Source organism: Desmodus rotundus, chromosome X (assembly GCF_022682495.2).
Source record: "Desmodus rotundus isolate HL8 chromosome X, HLdesRot8A.1, whole genome shotgun sequence".
NCBI classification, from domain to species: domain Eukaryota; kingdom Metazoa; phylum Chordata; class Mammalia; order Chiroptera; family Phyllostomidae; genus Desmodus; species Desmodus rotundus.
The window spans coordinates 90,417,747-90,433,932 of record NC_071400.1 but is presented as its reverse complement, the minus strand read 5'-3'; the positions used below and the strand labels follow the sequence as shown (position 1 = coordinate 90,433,932).

General features: G+C 37.1%; 1 protein-coding gene across 3 annotated transcripts in view; it reads right to left on the bottom strand.

The window, feature by feature from the left end:
* BCLAF3 (BCLAF1 and THRAP3 family member 3) overlaps window positions 1-16,186 on the bottom strand; it is a 50,601-nt gene that overhangs the window by 13,169 nt on the left and 21,246 nt on the right. For 2 of the 3 annotated variants that reach the window (XM_053917258.1, XM_053917257.1), the window contains 5 exons: window positions 10,720-10,835; window positions 9,064-9,178; window positions 8,299-8,362; window positions 6,678-6,793; window positions 513-615 (listed from right to left, as the gene is read on the bottom strand). In XM_053917258.1, coding sequence (XP_053773233.1) covers window positions 513-615; window positions 6,678-6,793; window positions 8,299-8,362; window positions 9,064-9,178; window positions 10,720-10,835 — 514 coding nt within the window. The remainder of the gene's footprint in view (window positions 1-512; window positions 616-6,677; window positions 6,794-8,298; window positions 8,363-9,063; window positions 9,179-10,719; window positions 10,836-16,186) is intronic. The other variant, XM_053917259.1, reaches the window with a different exon arrangement.

Here is a 16,186-nt window from a genome sequence, read left to right as displayed (position 1 = left end):
CTATCTTTCTATCTGGCACTTGCTTGCTCTTATGGAAGCCAGCTGCCATCTGTGAACTGTCCCGTGAAAAGGCAAATCCTTAAAAACAAAAAAGTAGATTAGTGGTTAGCAGGCAGGAGGGCTCTTATTGAGGTCATGAAAGTGTTCCAAAACTGGATTATGGTAATGACTATACATCTTGGTAAATTTACAAAAAAAATCATTAAATTATACCCCTAAAACAGGTGAATTTCATGGTATGTAACTTGTACCTTAATAAAGTTGTTCTTACGTAAAAAAATAAAGCTAGTAGTATAATAAATGCTATACAATCCTGCTAAATCAGAGATGGCCATTTCTTCTGTCACGATAACTATATGCCTCAACAGAATGTTAATGTTGAACGAAAGAATTACAACCCGTACTTACTGAATAGTTACAAACATTATGAAAAATACTGGTGATCCCTGTACATGTAGACATACATGAGAATAAAATGTATAAAAATGACAAATTTGGAACTGCAATCTTACCATACAAGTTTTCTGAGTACATTTTGTAGAATTTGATTTTTTAGCCCATTGAGGGTTTTGAGGTCCACCAACAGGAGTTGAAAAATGGAAAAGCTGATTATTCCTAATAAAATGTGAGAGAGAGAGAGAGAGAGAGGGAGGGAATATGAATCTTTTATTAGTTTACCTTTATCCAATGAATAAGAGAAATCAAATTACCCCCTTCAGAGACAATTAAAGCAGCACAACAGTAAAAATAACCTCAATGACCCATCACTATTAAAATTACAAATCAAAGTTATCAGGGTTAAGATCCTCATTTTTCAACAAACATTACTGAGTTAAGTTGGAAGTTAACCAACTTAGCTCCACAGTGAACCAACACGTCACCGCCCCGGCCCTGCTTCAGTCCCTCCCACAGGTCCCTCACTGACTTGGAGATGAAATCCACTCTTCATCATGACCCTCCGAGGCCCTTCTTGCTCAGTTCCTTGCTGCCTCGCCCGGCTGCTTCATTCTAGTCTCTCTAGCACGCACACTGAGCTTCAGGAACATTTGGCTGTGTGTGGCCCCTGGCACACACCACAACCTCTCCTGCTCCCACACGCTGGCATGTGTACTTCCTTCCAGTGCAATTTCCTTCTAACTCAGAGCAACTTCAAGAGGTAGCTTCATGTGCAGCACATGTTCCAGGAAGGCTTTCCCCGACTCCTGTGAGGTGCACTGGGTACCCGTTAAGTGCACATGTAGCATTCGAGGTCTTCACATGCACCAGTTGTGCTTATAATGCTGGGGCACCTGTCTGTTTCACCCAGCAAGCTGTGACCCCTTCAGAGGAGGCACTGTGGATGGCTTGTTTTGTGGCCCCAGCTCTGACCCCAGCACATGACATGAAATAGTCAGCCACTCAGGGTTTTTTGAAATGTTAAAAAAAAAAACCCCCAAACCCTAGGTTCTATCAAAATGTTCAGGACAATGATAGTAAGTCAAAAGAGTAGGGTGCAAAGCCATATCAATAAGGATAATTTCAATTATTTAAAATATTCACATATATGCTCAGAAAAAATAGTTAAAATATAGGAAATGTACTATATATTAATAGTGGTCATCTCTGACCAGCCAAATTAAGAATGCTTCATATTTTTTGTTTTTAAACTTTGTTAAATTTTTTCAGATATTGACTATTAGCATGTATGGCTACTTCTAGAAAGAAAAGAATGGACTGTTAAAAGATGTTCTTTGCAAAGCATATATCTAATAAAAGAGTAGTATCCAGAATTATAAAGAACTCTTACACCTCAATAATAAAAAGACAATAATCCAACTTAAAAACGGACAAAGGATTTCAATAGATACTTCCCAAAGAAGACACACAAACACCACGTGAAACGATGCTCAACATCATTAGTCACTGGAGAAATGACAATACTACTATGTGCCCAACTAGGATGGCTATAATCAAACAGATGACAACACCAATGTTCACAGCAGCCAAAGGGTGGAAAGCCAAATGCCCATCAACAGAAAACTAGATAAACAAAATGGGAATATCCACACAATGGAATAGTATTCAGCATTTAAAGGAATGACGTTTTAAAAAAGAATAGAATTCTGACATATGATACAACATGGATGAAAACATTATACTCAGTGCAGTAAACCATACACAAAAGGATGATTATTATAAGATTATACATATGTATAAGGTAACTACAACAGGCAAATTCATAGAGATGGAAAGAAAAGAGGTTATCAGGGACTGTGGGCAGAAGGAGGTGGGGTGTTACAGTTTAGTTGGTACAGAGTTTCTGTTTAAGAAGATGAAAAACTTGTGGAAGTGGACAGTGGTGATGGTTGCAAAACATTATGAATGTACTTAATGCCAATTAACTGTACACGTAAAAATATTAAAATGATAAAACTTATGATATGCATATTTTGCCACACTAATGTATTTTCACTCTTTGAGATTTGATTTTTGACCAGGCAAATGAGTGTCCAAATTAAAGAATATATTTCCCAGCTTCCCTGCAGCTAGGCATAGCCATGAGACTAAATCTTGACTAGGTTGCTAAGGCGTCATGTGTAAATTCCAGGAAGTCTTTAAAGAAAAGGCTATAACGGGCACGTGATGGCTAGGGCACAAACGCTCATCTTGGACCATGAGGCAAATGCCACGCACAGGGGAGATCTGAGGAGCAAGAACTAAGGAGCCTGGTTCCCTGATGGGTCCACCCTATCATGCTCTGAATTCCTGCCTTTAACTTTTTTTACATGAGAGAGAAATAATTTTTCCTCTAGCTCTTACAGTTCATATTCCACCCAGCAAGCAGACTGATCCTTTTAAAATTTGATAAGATTATGTTTCTTCTCAGGTTAGGACCCAAAATGTTTTCTAACCTCACTCGGAGTAAATTACGAAGTCTTCATGTTGTTCAAAGCACTTCATGATTTGACCTCATCTAACTCTCTCCTTTTTCACTGTGTTACACCCCACTGGCCCTTGTCTATTCCTTAAACAAGAGCAAGCGAGATCCTGCTTCAAGGTCTTTGCATTTACTATTCTCTCAAAAAAAACTCTACGGCTAACTCTCTCACATAATTCACATCCCTGTTCAATTTTTTGAAAAACCGTAAGTGCATTCTATAACTATCGTAAATAAAATCACACCATACTACGCTGACCAGTGTGGCTCAGTGGGTTGGGCATCGTTCTGCAAAGTGAAAGGCCGCTGGTTTGATTCCCGGTCAGGGCCCATGCCTGGGTTGAGGGTTTGGTCCCCGGTTGGAGCACATACAAGAGGCAATTAATCGATGTTTCTCACATGGATGTTTCTCTCCTTCCCTTTCGCCCTCCCTTCCCCTCTCTCTAAAAATAAATAAATAAAATCTTTCTTTAAAAGTCACACCACACTTACCACTCTATTAAAAAGTTCCTTTCTGCCTTACTTTCCACCTATCCCTGACCAACTATATTCATTTATCTTTTTTTAAATTTCTCCTACCATTAGATTATAAGCTCCATGAGGACAAAGGCTTTGTGTATGGTTTTTCACTGTATGCCCAGTGTTAAGAACAGTGACTAGAACATAGACATTAAATATATAAATATTAATTCTAGTTCAGTATAGATTATACATTATTATTTAGGAAAAATAAAAACTGATGTTATGTTTTCCATAACCTGCCTAGTTAAAGAAAATCTTGGGAGTTTCATGTCCTCTTAAAATCTCCTGACATGATTTTGAAGCTGCTTTTTCACACACACACCATGTCTATACACCACAATACCTCAAGAGCACTGCAGGGAACTTCGTAATGCTGATCGCAAGAGGGAGAAATAGTGTGTCAGAAGACAACGAGACATCAGGGTAAGAGGTTGGTCAGAACTGGGAGAAAATAGAGAACAGGGTCTGGAGACTGTATAGAATGTTATAGTGTTAGGCTTCCTTGAGAAAGATTACTAAGTTATCAGGGAATCAACAGCGATCCAGCTCTAAAAGCACTACAATTCCAGTACCCTTGTCCTGTCTACTCCATTGTTCACTCAACAGCTAGGATCTGAGCTCAAGGCAGTGGGGATACAATCATGAGCAAACACAGACACAGAGCCTGTATACAACTTTTTGAGGGGACAAAAATCACACAGGTGGGAAATCGCTATATCCTATGATTTATGATTTCACCATATTCATTTCTTCTGAATTTCTATGGAAATCTATATACTGAATTAACTAAAAAGGTTTATGCAAAAATATTAATGAGGTCAATTTTGATAACCGAGTTTCTAAGATAAAAGAATAAAGTAAAATGATTTTCTTATTTTAACAAGGAAATTAAATTAGAATGAAGTAAGACATTAAAGGTTCTATATAGTCTTTTTTTTAAAGATGAACAGTAATAAATGCTGGTGAAGCTGTGGAGAAACTGGAACCCCATACCACTACACACCACAAAAACACACACCCACTGCTGGTGAAAACGTACAATGGTACAGCCATTGTGGAAAACAGCCTGGCAGCTCATCACAAAGTTAAACATAGTTATCATGTGACCCAGCAATTCTAATCCTAAGTGCATAGAGAAAAGAAATGAAAACATATGTCCACACAAAAACTTGCACACAAATGTTCACAGCACCAGTACGCACAATAGCCCAAACAGTGGAAGCAACCCAAATATCCATCAGCTGGTGAATGGATAAACAGAATGTGGTATATCCACACAATGGAATAAGATTCAGCCATAAAAGGAATACTCATGCTACACGGAGGAATGTTAACATTATACTACAAGAAAAAAGTCAGTCACAAAATTCCACATATTATATAACCGCAACTCTATGAAATGTCAAGAACACTCAAATCCATTCAGACAGAAAGTAGAAAGTAGGTTAGTGGTTTCCAGTGGCAGGGTGGAGAGTTACAGGGAGTGACAACTAATGGATACAGGGTTTCTTTTGGGGGCAAAGGAAATGTTTTGGAATTAGTTAGTGATCACAGTTTTACAACTGTGACTATACTAAAAACTACTGAATTGCCACTTTCAAAAGGTTAGTTTTATGGTAAGTAAAACCTCAATTTAACAAAATCTTCGTGGTTCCACTATATCACACCTGCTACTCAACACAAATAAAACAGTCCAACAGACCCAGCAAAAAACATCTTGCAGGAAGACATCTCAGCATGCTATAACACCATCCTCAAAGCTAACATTAATAATAAGTAACACTGACCAGCTACTCTCTACCTTACATGCATCACTTTACTTAACCTTAACCACCACTGTGAGGTAAGTATAATTCTTATCTCTGCTCTACAGCCGAGGAAACAGAGATTAAGTATATTGTCCAACGTCAGTCACATAGCTAGGTGCCCACAGAGCCAGCTGGGTGTTGAACTCAGGTGTACCTCCAGTGCTCGAGCTCTTAATCACCTCAGAGGGTGAAGATATATTCTGAAGCATTCCGTAGTCTTTATAATATGTTCATTATCTTAAATCTGTTTTTAAAAATCCTCTTTCTTCGTACACTGAGCCTCTGAAGCGTGCTGATTCAAAGAAAAGCATGAGAGGGCCTGTGTCCCGAAATAGTGTGCCATGTCATGTTAAGAAACTGGAGACTTCCACCCGCCAAGAACAAGATTTTAACCATTGGACTTTCAACTGTTTTATATGTCTCGACACAGTTTTGCTATTTTTAATTGGTCCCCAACTTATTGTCAGAATCAGGTCCAGTTTTAAAAGCAAGCTCTGTGTATTTTGACTAGGATCTTGTTAGCCATAGACTTGACTTAAAAGTAATTTGACACTGAGGACTATGGAAAGAGAATTAGCATTGGCCCTTCCTATTCACACATTCCCCGCTTTCTGGGAGATCCAAACAGTATAAGGACTGTTGGAGAAAACTGGAAATTTTGTCCCATTCAATTATACCTCACAGTTGTATGGGGACCCACAGTTGCCTTGGGTTCTACATAGTTTTCAGAACCAGAGATAAAATGGAGCCAACAGAGAATACGCAGAGCCCCTAAAGAACAAGAATCTACTGATGATCAATTTGCCCTGCATGACATTAAGTACTTTGCATGTGCCAGTTCGTTCACTATTCTACCTCTCCATCACAAATTGGTTATTCTCATCTTAAGAGAGGAAAAGACTACAGACACTAAGCAAGTTTGCCCAAGAGCTTGTCAACTGGCAGAGATGGGATTCAAACTCGGGCTTCCTCTGCACTTTCTACTACAGCTGCCTCTGTTTCATGGTTGGACATTCACGAATAGTTATGAAAGAGAATTGCACTGACTTCAGCAAATTTTGTAATATTTGAAGAATACCGGAATCGAAAGGGCAGAATCTGTCAGAGTTTGAATCGGCTTGAGCCAAAGAATCCATAAACTTGCTGGTCCTGGCTCTTGCTGATATTAAAAACACTGTTACACTTCTTTCTAGAATTATAAAGACCTCAAATACTCACCTACTTCCCACAATTTTTGTTGTTTAAATCAACCAGCATATGACGATCACTGAATAACTGAAACATTTTAATAGATTTTACTTAAACATATAATAGATTTGAAGGATCAAATCCCTATGCTAAAAAGAAAATTATCATCACACAAAAAAATTGAAAAATAGGCTGATACCAAAAGCTCCCTGATAACAGGATGTTTTTCATCTACTGATTACCTCTCTGTAGCACTATCTATGTGAAAAATGTGCTCATCTTCATTCTGTAACCGTTCTTTTCTCCTTCTTTCAATGTCATGTCGTAGATCATTTGGATCTATTACTTTGACCAGAGTCTGAGGAATTTTGACAGAAGACAAACCATTCACATTACTGTTAGTTACACAAAGACCATATCTAATAAGAACCTTAAGTAAAAGTCCTACATAAGTTATTTTGTACTCATCCTGCTAATTATATGTAAACTAATAAAAAATATTTTGAGATACAACTGACAATACAGAGTTGGAAAAGTTTATGACTTTGAATCAGGAATCCCGCTTCTGGGACTCTAGCTGAAAATATCTACTCAAATATATTCAAAATGCTATATTTAAAATAACAACAACAACAACAAAAAAGAAAGCAACTTACATATATTGTAAAAAAAATTAAAGGGGATGGGAAGAATGATTTTATGATAAATTTAAGTCAAAGGAATAATGGTATAAGCGTTTAAACTATGCTAATATAGACTTTGTGGGAATTACACATGGAAAAACACATTGAAAAAAGTTAATTGAAATTTAAAGAGCATCAATCATAAAAGGACACGGGGAATTCAGAGACTTTTACATAAAAATAAAAGTTATTATGGTTTCAGGAAAAAGAGAAAAGCATCTAAAACTTTCTGGGCTAGGATAGCGACTATGTTAAAATGCCAGATGCAGGACTGCAAGAAAAGATCAAACCATATTTTGTGTTAAGTGGTTGGATTAGAGGCTTTTTTTAACCTTTAATTTTTAAAAACCTTCAAATTTCCTTTAAGTTGATTACAATACTTTGATGAGTAGAAACTTCCTGAAAATATCATTTATTCAATAAACTAACCTATCTTCCTAAGTTCTATAAAATTGTAACCATTTACAAGTGAAAAAAATTATTTATATATTCTATCAGAAATGTATTAAAATCTATCCTTTGCAAAAACTCTTTACTCTCAATGAATAAATTAGCAACTTTTTTAGAACTTAATATACTTTTTTAAAAACAAAAGCTAGTGTTCTTCCCTCCTGGCTAGGTAAGATAGTTTATTTAATTAGCCAAGAAATAGGTAGGGGGTTAGGGGGAGGTGCTGGGTAGGAACCACCACACACAACACGTGACAATAAAAATTTCAGTATTAGTTCTATTATATTGCTAGTTCATATTCCATAGACTCTGAAGGGCAATATCAAATAAAAGTAAATTCCTTTGCATTCATTCCACATACGATTTAAAAATGTATTCCATACAAATGCTTTGGAAAAAGTAGGTATCAAATATACTTTCTGAAAGTTTTACAGTGTGAAGTTTTGGAATAAATATTAAATGCTGTAATTTTGTGTCAATTTTACAAAGCTGTTGCCCTTAGGGACTGTTGCTCTCAGGGAATATTTTTTGTCTTTTGTCAGTTTTCTCTCTGCAACCTGCCAATAACTAGAATCCCTTGGAGAGCTTCATAAATTTCAGATTCCTGGGTCTCAATTTTTCCTCATCTACTTTAACTCCTTTTTTTTTTTTTACTTGCAATCACCAGTTCCCTTTCCCATTAGTACACCAATAATAAGATAATCTCTCATCAAAACTTATATTCACTTACCTGATGTGAATCACATACCATAATGTGTTTATTTGGAAGCTCAGCCAAAGACATATTTATTCTCCTAAAATAATAAAGGCATATTACAATTACATAATTATGTTACACATTGATAGCTTGATTCCATTACTACAGAATGGCATTTGAAGTAAAGGTGGTGCGTCTTGGTGGAAGTAAAAGAAACTTGCCACCAGGTGTTTCTTCATCTATAGGGTAGTTTTCCAAGACATACATATCCTCTGAACGACATCACAGTGACACCTTGGTAGTTCTCAGATCACTAGTCTATATAATCTTAGACTTTGCTCCGGTGATGTACTGCATTCTAACATTGATTCAACTCAGCTCACAAGACAGGGTACGCCACCTGCTCAGACGGGTGCCAGTAGCAGAAGACATGTGTTTTCACCTGGCTGTTCTCAGAACAGCCATTTCTGACCATGTGAGGCAACCCATGATTTCTGTGGCTTGACAACTGTCATTCTTCTAGTGATAACTTCAGTAGACAATTACTATAGGTACAGCAGAATCAAAGTTAGGTAGGAAAATATTTTCAAAGTCCTACAAATTTAAACAATACTTGTCAACGGCTTCAATATAACCTATTCCATCATAGTGCACAGGCCCAGTACCTGCTGGGGTTTGTCCTGTTTTTAAGCAGGAAATCCAGTCTTAGAATCTATAGGAAGCCCAGGAGGCAGCACCTTCCCACATCTCCTTTGAGGCTTATTCCCACAAGATAAATAGGCATACAATAACCATTACCTGTGATTTCCTGAACCTGAAGTCAATTTACTTTCTTTTACAGCCGTAGCTCGTTGATCTTTTATTTTTGAGAAACGCTCATGTAGAGTAATGGGAGGTGATGGAAATTTATTAACTGGAAAAAAGAAAGTTTTATCTCAGTGTAAAACCGATTCCACTTAAAAGATTACATATAAGCACAGAAAGAAGGGATTATTAAAAAACATCCAACCTCTCTTCTCTAGAAAATATGTGGGACCTAAACTACCTCCACAGACTAATTCATAGTGCTCCCATGGTTTTTCAAGCCTGGGCGATAGTAAAACACCTGATTTATGAAACCAAGAATTCTGTTCCTACTTGGCAGGCTGGCTTACTTGTTGGGGAAAACCCAGTAGCTCTCTCAAAGTGAGAACCGTTCTTCTCCAAGGCAAGACTTTACTGTATCTGGGAAGTAAAGATGGTCCACAGCTCTGCTTCACCTAGAGTAAAAAGTAACCTCCAAAACAACCCTAAACATCAAAATCATTCTGAACAAATGTTAACTGTTTTGTTTACATATCACAGAAGGCCTCCTAATGCCATTTAACATTGAAGTTCATTAAGACATTTTTGAAATCAAGCTATGCTACAGGCTTTTAGCAGGATAGGGAGAAAGATAATAACTTTTGACTCATCAGAATGCTACTTAAGCAATCTTTTCCCCTAACTTGCTGTTACTGTCCTGAGACATTCTCCTGGACTTTTCTGCAATGTCAGTTCCCTTTCTACCAAGAATCACATGTCCTTTGGGTAAAAGGGGATGGAACTAAGAAGATGAATTGTTTCACACAAACCGCATGCTTTAAAGTAAATTTATGCCTTAGTGTGAGGAAGGCAGAGAAAATAATTCATTTTTGAAATGTTTTAAGAAGGTAAAGAAAGATTAATGCAATCATCTAGTAAAAACCATAAAATAAAAATTTTGGAATTCTTTAAGTTGCTTAGTTTGTAAGACAGTTGCTTTATTTACACAGCATCATTGAGGAAAGCTGTTCTACAGGACTGAAATTTCTAATTAATGGACGTTGGCCACCAGTAAAAACAAAACAAAACAACTCAACACAAATCTTCAAAGTATTTATTATGCAACTCCCTAATGTTGTAAAGTATGCCAAGTCAAACTGGAATCTTACTGATTGTTCACCATCACCCTTCTGGCTTAAATTCCCATAATTCCCCCAGGGTCATGAAGAATATCACCAGATGACCTAGACTTTGAGATTTTTTGAGTTTCACATCTGGCTTTTGTTGCTTCCTTCTTCCTGTTCTGTTATTGATTCTTGCTGCTCTCAGTACACTTGTCTTTTGTAGCAGTCAACCTCTCCCTTCATAACTTTTGATTTTCCAATCTACTGTGAGTTGAAGCACCAGGTTATTGGAACTATATATAAAGAACAACTGGGCCTAGATGTTGTGGTTCCCTTGAGCACCTGGTACTCTGAAAATAGTAACTAAAAAACCCAACTAGGCTTGAATTAGTATCTTCTAGTCTCTTCAACAGATTTGCTAATTAATGATCTACTTTATAATGAAATAGTAATTACTATTACAATTCACAGATATTTTCCTGTATCTCATGAAAAGTCAGTACATTGTTTTTGTCTTATCCCTAATGTATGTGCAAAATATACTAACCTTTAACTTGATGGATTGCAGTTGTGATTTCCTGAGCAAATTTTTCTTTTCTTTTGTTTTCAGTATTCTCAGTTGAGTCAAGATGTTTAAACACTCGTTTCAAGTCCTTACTTTTCCTGCCAAAAGCAGACAAATCAGCTGACATCTCTCTCTCTGTCATGATAGAAGCAACCCTAGAATAATTTGTAAATGTTCGGCTAAATTTGAAACTGTTTTACTGAGAAAAAACTTTATTAAAATTAATACAGCTATAAAACTAAAATGATATTTATCTTTTCTTATAATTAAGGCACTAAATTGTATGCCATAAAACATATATAAGTAGAAGAAAATAGTATAGATGCATGGTTTTGAGTTCTTTTCAAATCAGAGATTAAGTATCTACCACTTTAATAATATCCTCAAAATCCTAAGTTAAACAATTTTTACTTCAAAAAATACAGCAAGGCGTTAAATACACTCCATATGTAAACATAATCAATTAGATTATTTTCTACTCCCAAATGTCCGTAAAATTGTAAATTCAGCAAGCTTATTGTATCTTAAAATACTACCACCCTTTAAAAGTTGATATCAAACATAGTAATTTCTCTGACTTCATAGAAATCCTTATAACTCTGTGTCAGTAATGAGAAGCTTAGAATTGTATTTTGAAATCAAATTCTGTTGAGACTAATTTAATCACTTAGAAAGTCTCACCAAACTCTCAGAAAACAGTCTCAGTTGTTAGCAAAGTTATGATCATTATAACTAATCATAGTGTTTACCCTAAATGTATCCTTAAAGAAATGCTACCATTTAGTGTATAAACCCAACTATCTTACCCCTTCAGTGCTTTCTGAATCTTTCTAACTTCCACGAAGAGCTCTCCTGGCCTTTAGGGACCACTATAAAGCCATTATTACGACATATAGCTAATAATTATTGAGGGCTTACCATATGCCAAACACAGGGGCTTAGAGCTTACAAACATTATCTTGTTTAGTCTTTAAATAGCCCTACAGGCTAAGTGTAGGGCTATTTATTTAAAGATTGCTCTACACTTTTGAGTGACACTGAGACAGTGGATGTCCTGACTGTCTTGCTTTTTACATCCCAGAGGTCAAGCATTCGTATGAACATAATCCTTACAAGTGCCATAAAGGGAAACTATATCTCAGTCCAAGAATGCTGCTCTTGTTTAAAACTACCTCCAATTCTTTGTCTGGAGGCAGTTTATTCATCAGAAGAAAATGTCTCATTACCGTATTTTTCGGGCTATTAGATGCACTTTCACCCCCAAATTTAGGAGGAAAATGGGGGTACATCTTATAGTCCTAATGTAGCTTACCTGGCTCACTGGTGGGGCGGGGGGTGGTGGTGGTGGAGCGGGGTCACAGGAGGCAGGAACAGAACCACATTTTTTGCTTCAAAATGTTTTTCCCCTATGTTCCTCCTCTAAAACCTAGGTGCATCTTATGGTCCGGTGTGTCATATAGTCCGAAAAATACAGTACTTTATATTTATACCTCATTTTGAACCCAAAATGGCACTAACCAGCTTACACCCATCTTACTCATCCACACTTAACTCTAAATAGCTTTTGGCTCTTGCCAAAAATCAAGTTTACTGTCCAAGGAATTGAGATTTACAACTGCTAGGGTTCTTTATGAGTACGTCACAGGCTGTGAACATACATCCAGGAGAGAAACCTGAAATGTTTTAGTTTTCTTCCAAAAATAACAAACATTTTGTACAGTATCCAACCGTTCATAAAGCACTTTCCCAATCATTAATTTGCTCCTGTCTTCCTAAGAACACACATTTAGGATTTTTGGACTGGAGGGAAAAGAGGGAGACTGCTAGTCCGTTAACTCAGTATGTCATTACTTGTTTCACAGAAGTCCCCTAACTGGCCTTGCCAACAGTCCCTTGGCAGCCAGAACCGAGCCAACCTGTCCTCTCCTATTAGCTAATCCTGTCAAACCAGGCTGGCAGTGCGGCAGTCCTACCTTTGCAGCCTCCTGTACCTCTATTTCCTTTTACCGAATGCTCAAAGGCACGCAGCTCAAAGTTCCTGTGTGTGGTTTCTGCCTTTGTTAACATATGAACATAAAATATCTTTATCTTGTCATCACGTGTCTAAAACACACCATAACCTCCGAAGCCTATCACATGTCAAGGCCTGAAAGAAGCCTTCCCTAAGTCCCCGCGCCTGAGATCATCAGAGTCACACACAACATCATAGCGCCATGTATTACCAACACCGCCCTATTGTCTGCAAGACCAGAGGAGAAGAAACCTAATCCCATGCCCATCTATAGCCTCAGGTTACCCCAACAGGCTGTCTCACAGGGTAGGTCCTCAAAAAATACCCACTGAATGAATAAATGATAAATGGAAAATGATTTGGACCATTTGAAATGAAAGATTCCACTAAAAAGATACCTGACTTCAAAATTCTAATTGAGGCTGATTTAATTTTGTTTTTTAACTTTCTTAGTTTACCTTTTACTTAAAATTTTTTACTTCATTTACAGCAATTTAAAATTTAAATATTTCCAAAAAATTGAAATATTTCCTATTTTAACAATACAGAATCTCAAATATACATAAAAGTTCAGAGAATCCTATATGTCTGTCAACCCAGCTTCAATAGTTACCGGCCAATCAAAGCAGACTCATATAACCAGGAGGAAATGCAGGTTAATTTGGCCCCAAAAGACATAGCCAGGTGACCTGCCCAATATCACAGAGCTGCTCAGTGACCCATGAGAAGACAAAAACCTATGTACCTCAACCCCAAACACAATGTTCACCTTCCTATACTAGGACCCCTAAGAGACACGAGGAGAAGCTATGGTGATTGGACTGAAAGGGAGCCTTCTCTCAATTAATGTTTGATTTAAAAATGCATGAGAAATATTTTATATAGAAACCTTACTTTTGTGATATATAACAGCAAGATAGCAAGCTTGTATATCACAAAAATATCTCCACCCTGTTTATTTTTGCCTCTAGTTGAACAGTACCTATCACATGTAAACTTCGTGTGATTAGGTTACCTTCCTTCAGCCCTTGCTATGGTTTTTTACATTGTTCCTCCACCTACACAGCAGCCCTTTCCTCCGAGCATCAGGGCTCCATTGTCTTCTGGGACCCATCCCCTTTCAGAAGAAGGAAAGCCTCTCAGAATGGGGAAAGATCTGATGGGGGTAGGGAGGCCCTCTGTATCTTTTCAGTGGGAAACAAAAGGATTGAATGTAAGAGGCTCATATACTCAGTCCAACATCAACTTTGCTAGTCAACCTTCGCATCCTAGATGCGTAGTACCCGCGCCTGCGGAGGTCACAGAAGCCTCAGGTCCATCCGCACCAGCTTTTCATCTCCAGAGACTGGCACCCCCTGCTCCTCCCTCTCACTCCCTTCTGAGTCTGATCAAAGTTCAGGCTCTCACCTACTCAGCCCAACATTAAACCAGAACTCCCTTCATCTGCCCCAAGGCTTCAGATATATACAGCTGGGTGTTTGCGGTTCATAATAACCTTCGTACAAATTTTCCTATTGTGGCTCCCTAACTTGCATTCTGAGACAGATAATTATGAGTTATGTGTAACTTCTACCTCTGATAATGCAGTTTCTGACTAAGTGGGTCACTAGAATATAATCTTTGTTAACAGAAGTATTAACTATGCAGTGAACATTCAAGCAAGTATCTATCTACTGTTGTTCTAGATACAAACTGGAATCTAGAAAAATCACTAGGTGATAGCCATATGTTTTCTAATTTTATTTATTTATTTTTTAGAGAGACGGGAAGGGAGGGAGAAAGAGATGGGGAGAAACATCAATGCGAGAGAGAAACATTGACTGGCTGCCTCTTGCATGCACCCAGACGGGGGACTGAATGAGTCACTTAGACATGTGCCTTGACCAGGAATCGAACTGTCAGGTCAACCTTTCGCTGTGTGGAATAGTGCCCAACCTGCTAAACTACACCAGTCAGGGTGATAGCCATATGTTTTTAACTACATATGTCAATACTTGACCAAAGCTAAGAAAGTAAACAAATGCACTAAATGAACCATCTTAGTTTTTCAAAAAAAAAAAAAAAAAAAAAAAAAAAGGATAAACTCTCTAGATTTTAACCAACAAATAAACTTCTGTCCACTCTAGGATTATTTAAGTCTTTTCAAGCAGAGGAAAAGCTAATTTATGGCAATAGTTGAGAACATGCCTCTACTGAGGTTTGCATTAACTACCTTCGTTTTATGGATATTTCATCAGCCCATACATAATTCAATCCAACCCCACAAAACTCTTCCACAACTCATTAATCAATAATTATCATCAGAAAGATCTTGTTGAACGTGATGCTTTATCAAACTGAAAAGATACACGTATTTTAATTAGTCAGCCTTCAGGTTTTTGAATAGAAAGCATTTGCAGTGGAAGCTTTTTATTACACAAGCCGTATTTCAAGTCCTTGTCGGGTAATTCAAACATGCGCTGACAGGCCCTGCTGACAGGTCATAAAATTTCACAAAATTAGTTTATAAATTCAAACAAAAGATATGGCAGCCTCAATTTTGGGAAGCTCACTTTTGTGATCACGATGAAGATCAAGCTACCATTTCTCAATGTCAAATTATAAAACTAATTGTGTTCAGCATCTTTAACATAAAACCCTTCAAAATTGCTATTTCTAGCACTCTTTAAAACACTTCACCCTGGCTGGTGTGGCTCAGTGGATTGAGTGCTGGCCTGTGAACCAGGAAGGGTGGGGTGTTCACCGTTTCCGAGTCAGGGGCACATGCCTGGGTTTGTAGGCTGGGTCACCAGTGGGGGACATAGGAGAGGCGGCCCTACACTGGTGTTTCTCTTCCCCTCTCTCTGGAAATAAGTAAATAAAATCTTAAAAAAAAAAAAAAAAAAAAACACTTCATTTTAAATGTGGCGGTATCATTACTTTTACAAAAGAATTCAAGATTTTTTGCAATTTGATTTTATGCAATTTTATCTCAAAAGAAAAAAACTATACAAAAATTAAATACTGAAGTATTTAAAGGGTAATTACTGATATTTGCAATTCACTTTGAAATACATTGAAAAATAACATGGAACAACAGATGAAGAGATGGACAGATATGTGATTACAAAAGTAGAGTAAAATGTTAATTGTAGACTTTAGGTGGTGGGCATATAGATGCTCACTGCATAATTCTTTCAACTTTTCTGTATATTTGAACATTTTCATGATATGTTGGAAAAAGAAATAGCGTAACATCCCTAAACTTGATGCTTACAGAAGCCTTTGTGCTCTTAAGACTAAGAACTAGTAGGAAATATAATAGCACAAAATGATTTAAGAAATATTATATGAAATAGGATGCAAAATTATTAATATAGTATTATGACAACCATGTTACATACATGTAGAAAAATAACAAAAAGAGCTATACTAAAATGTTAATAAAACTGTCCCCAG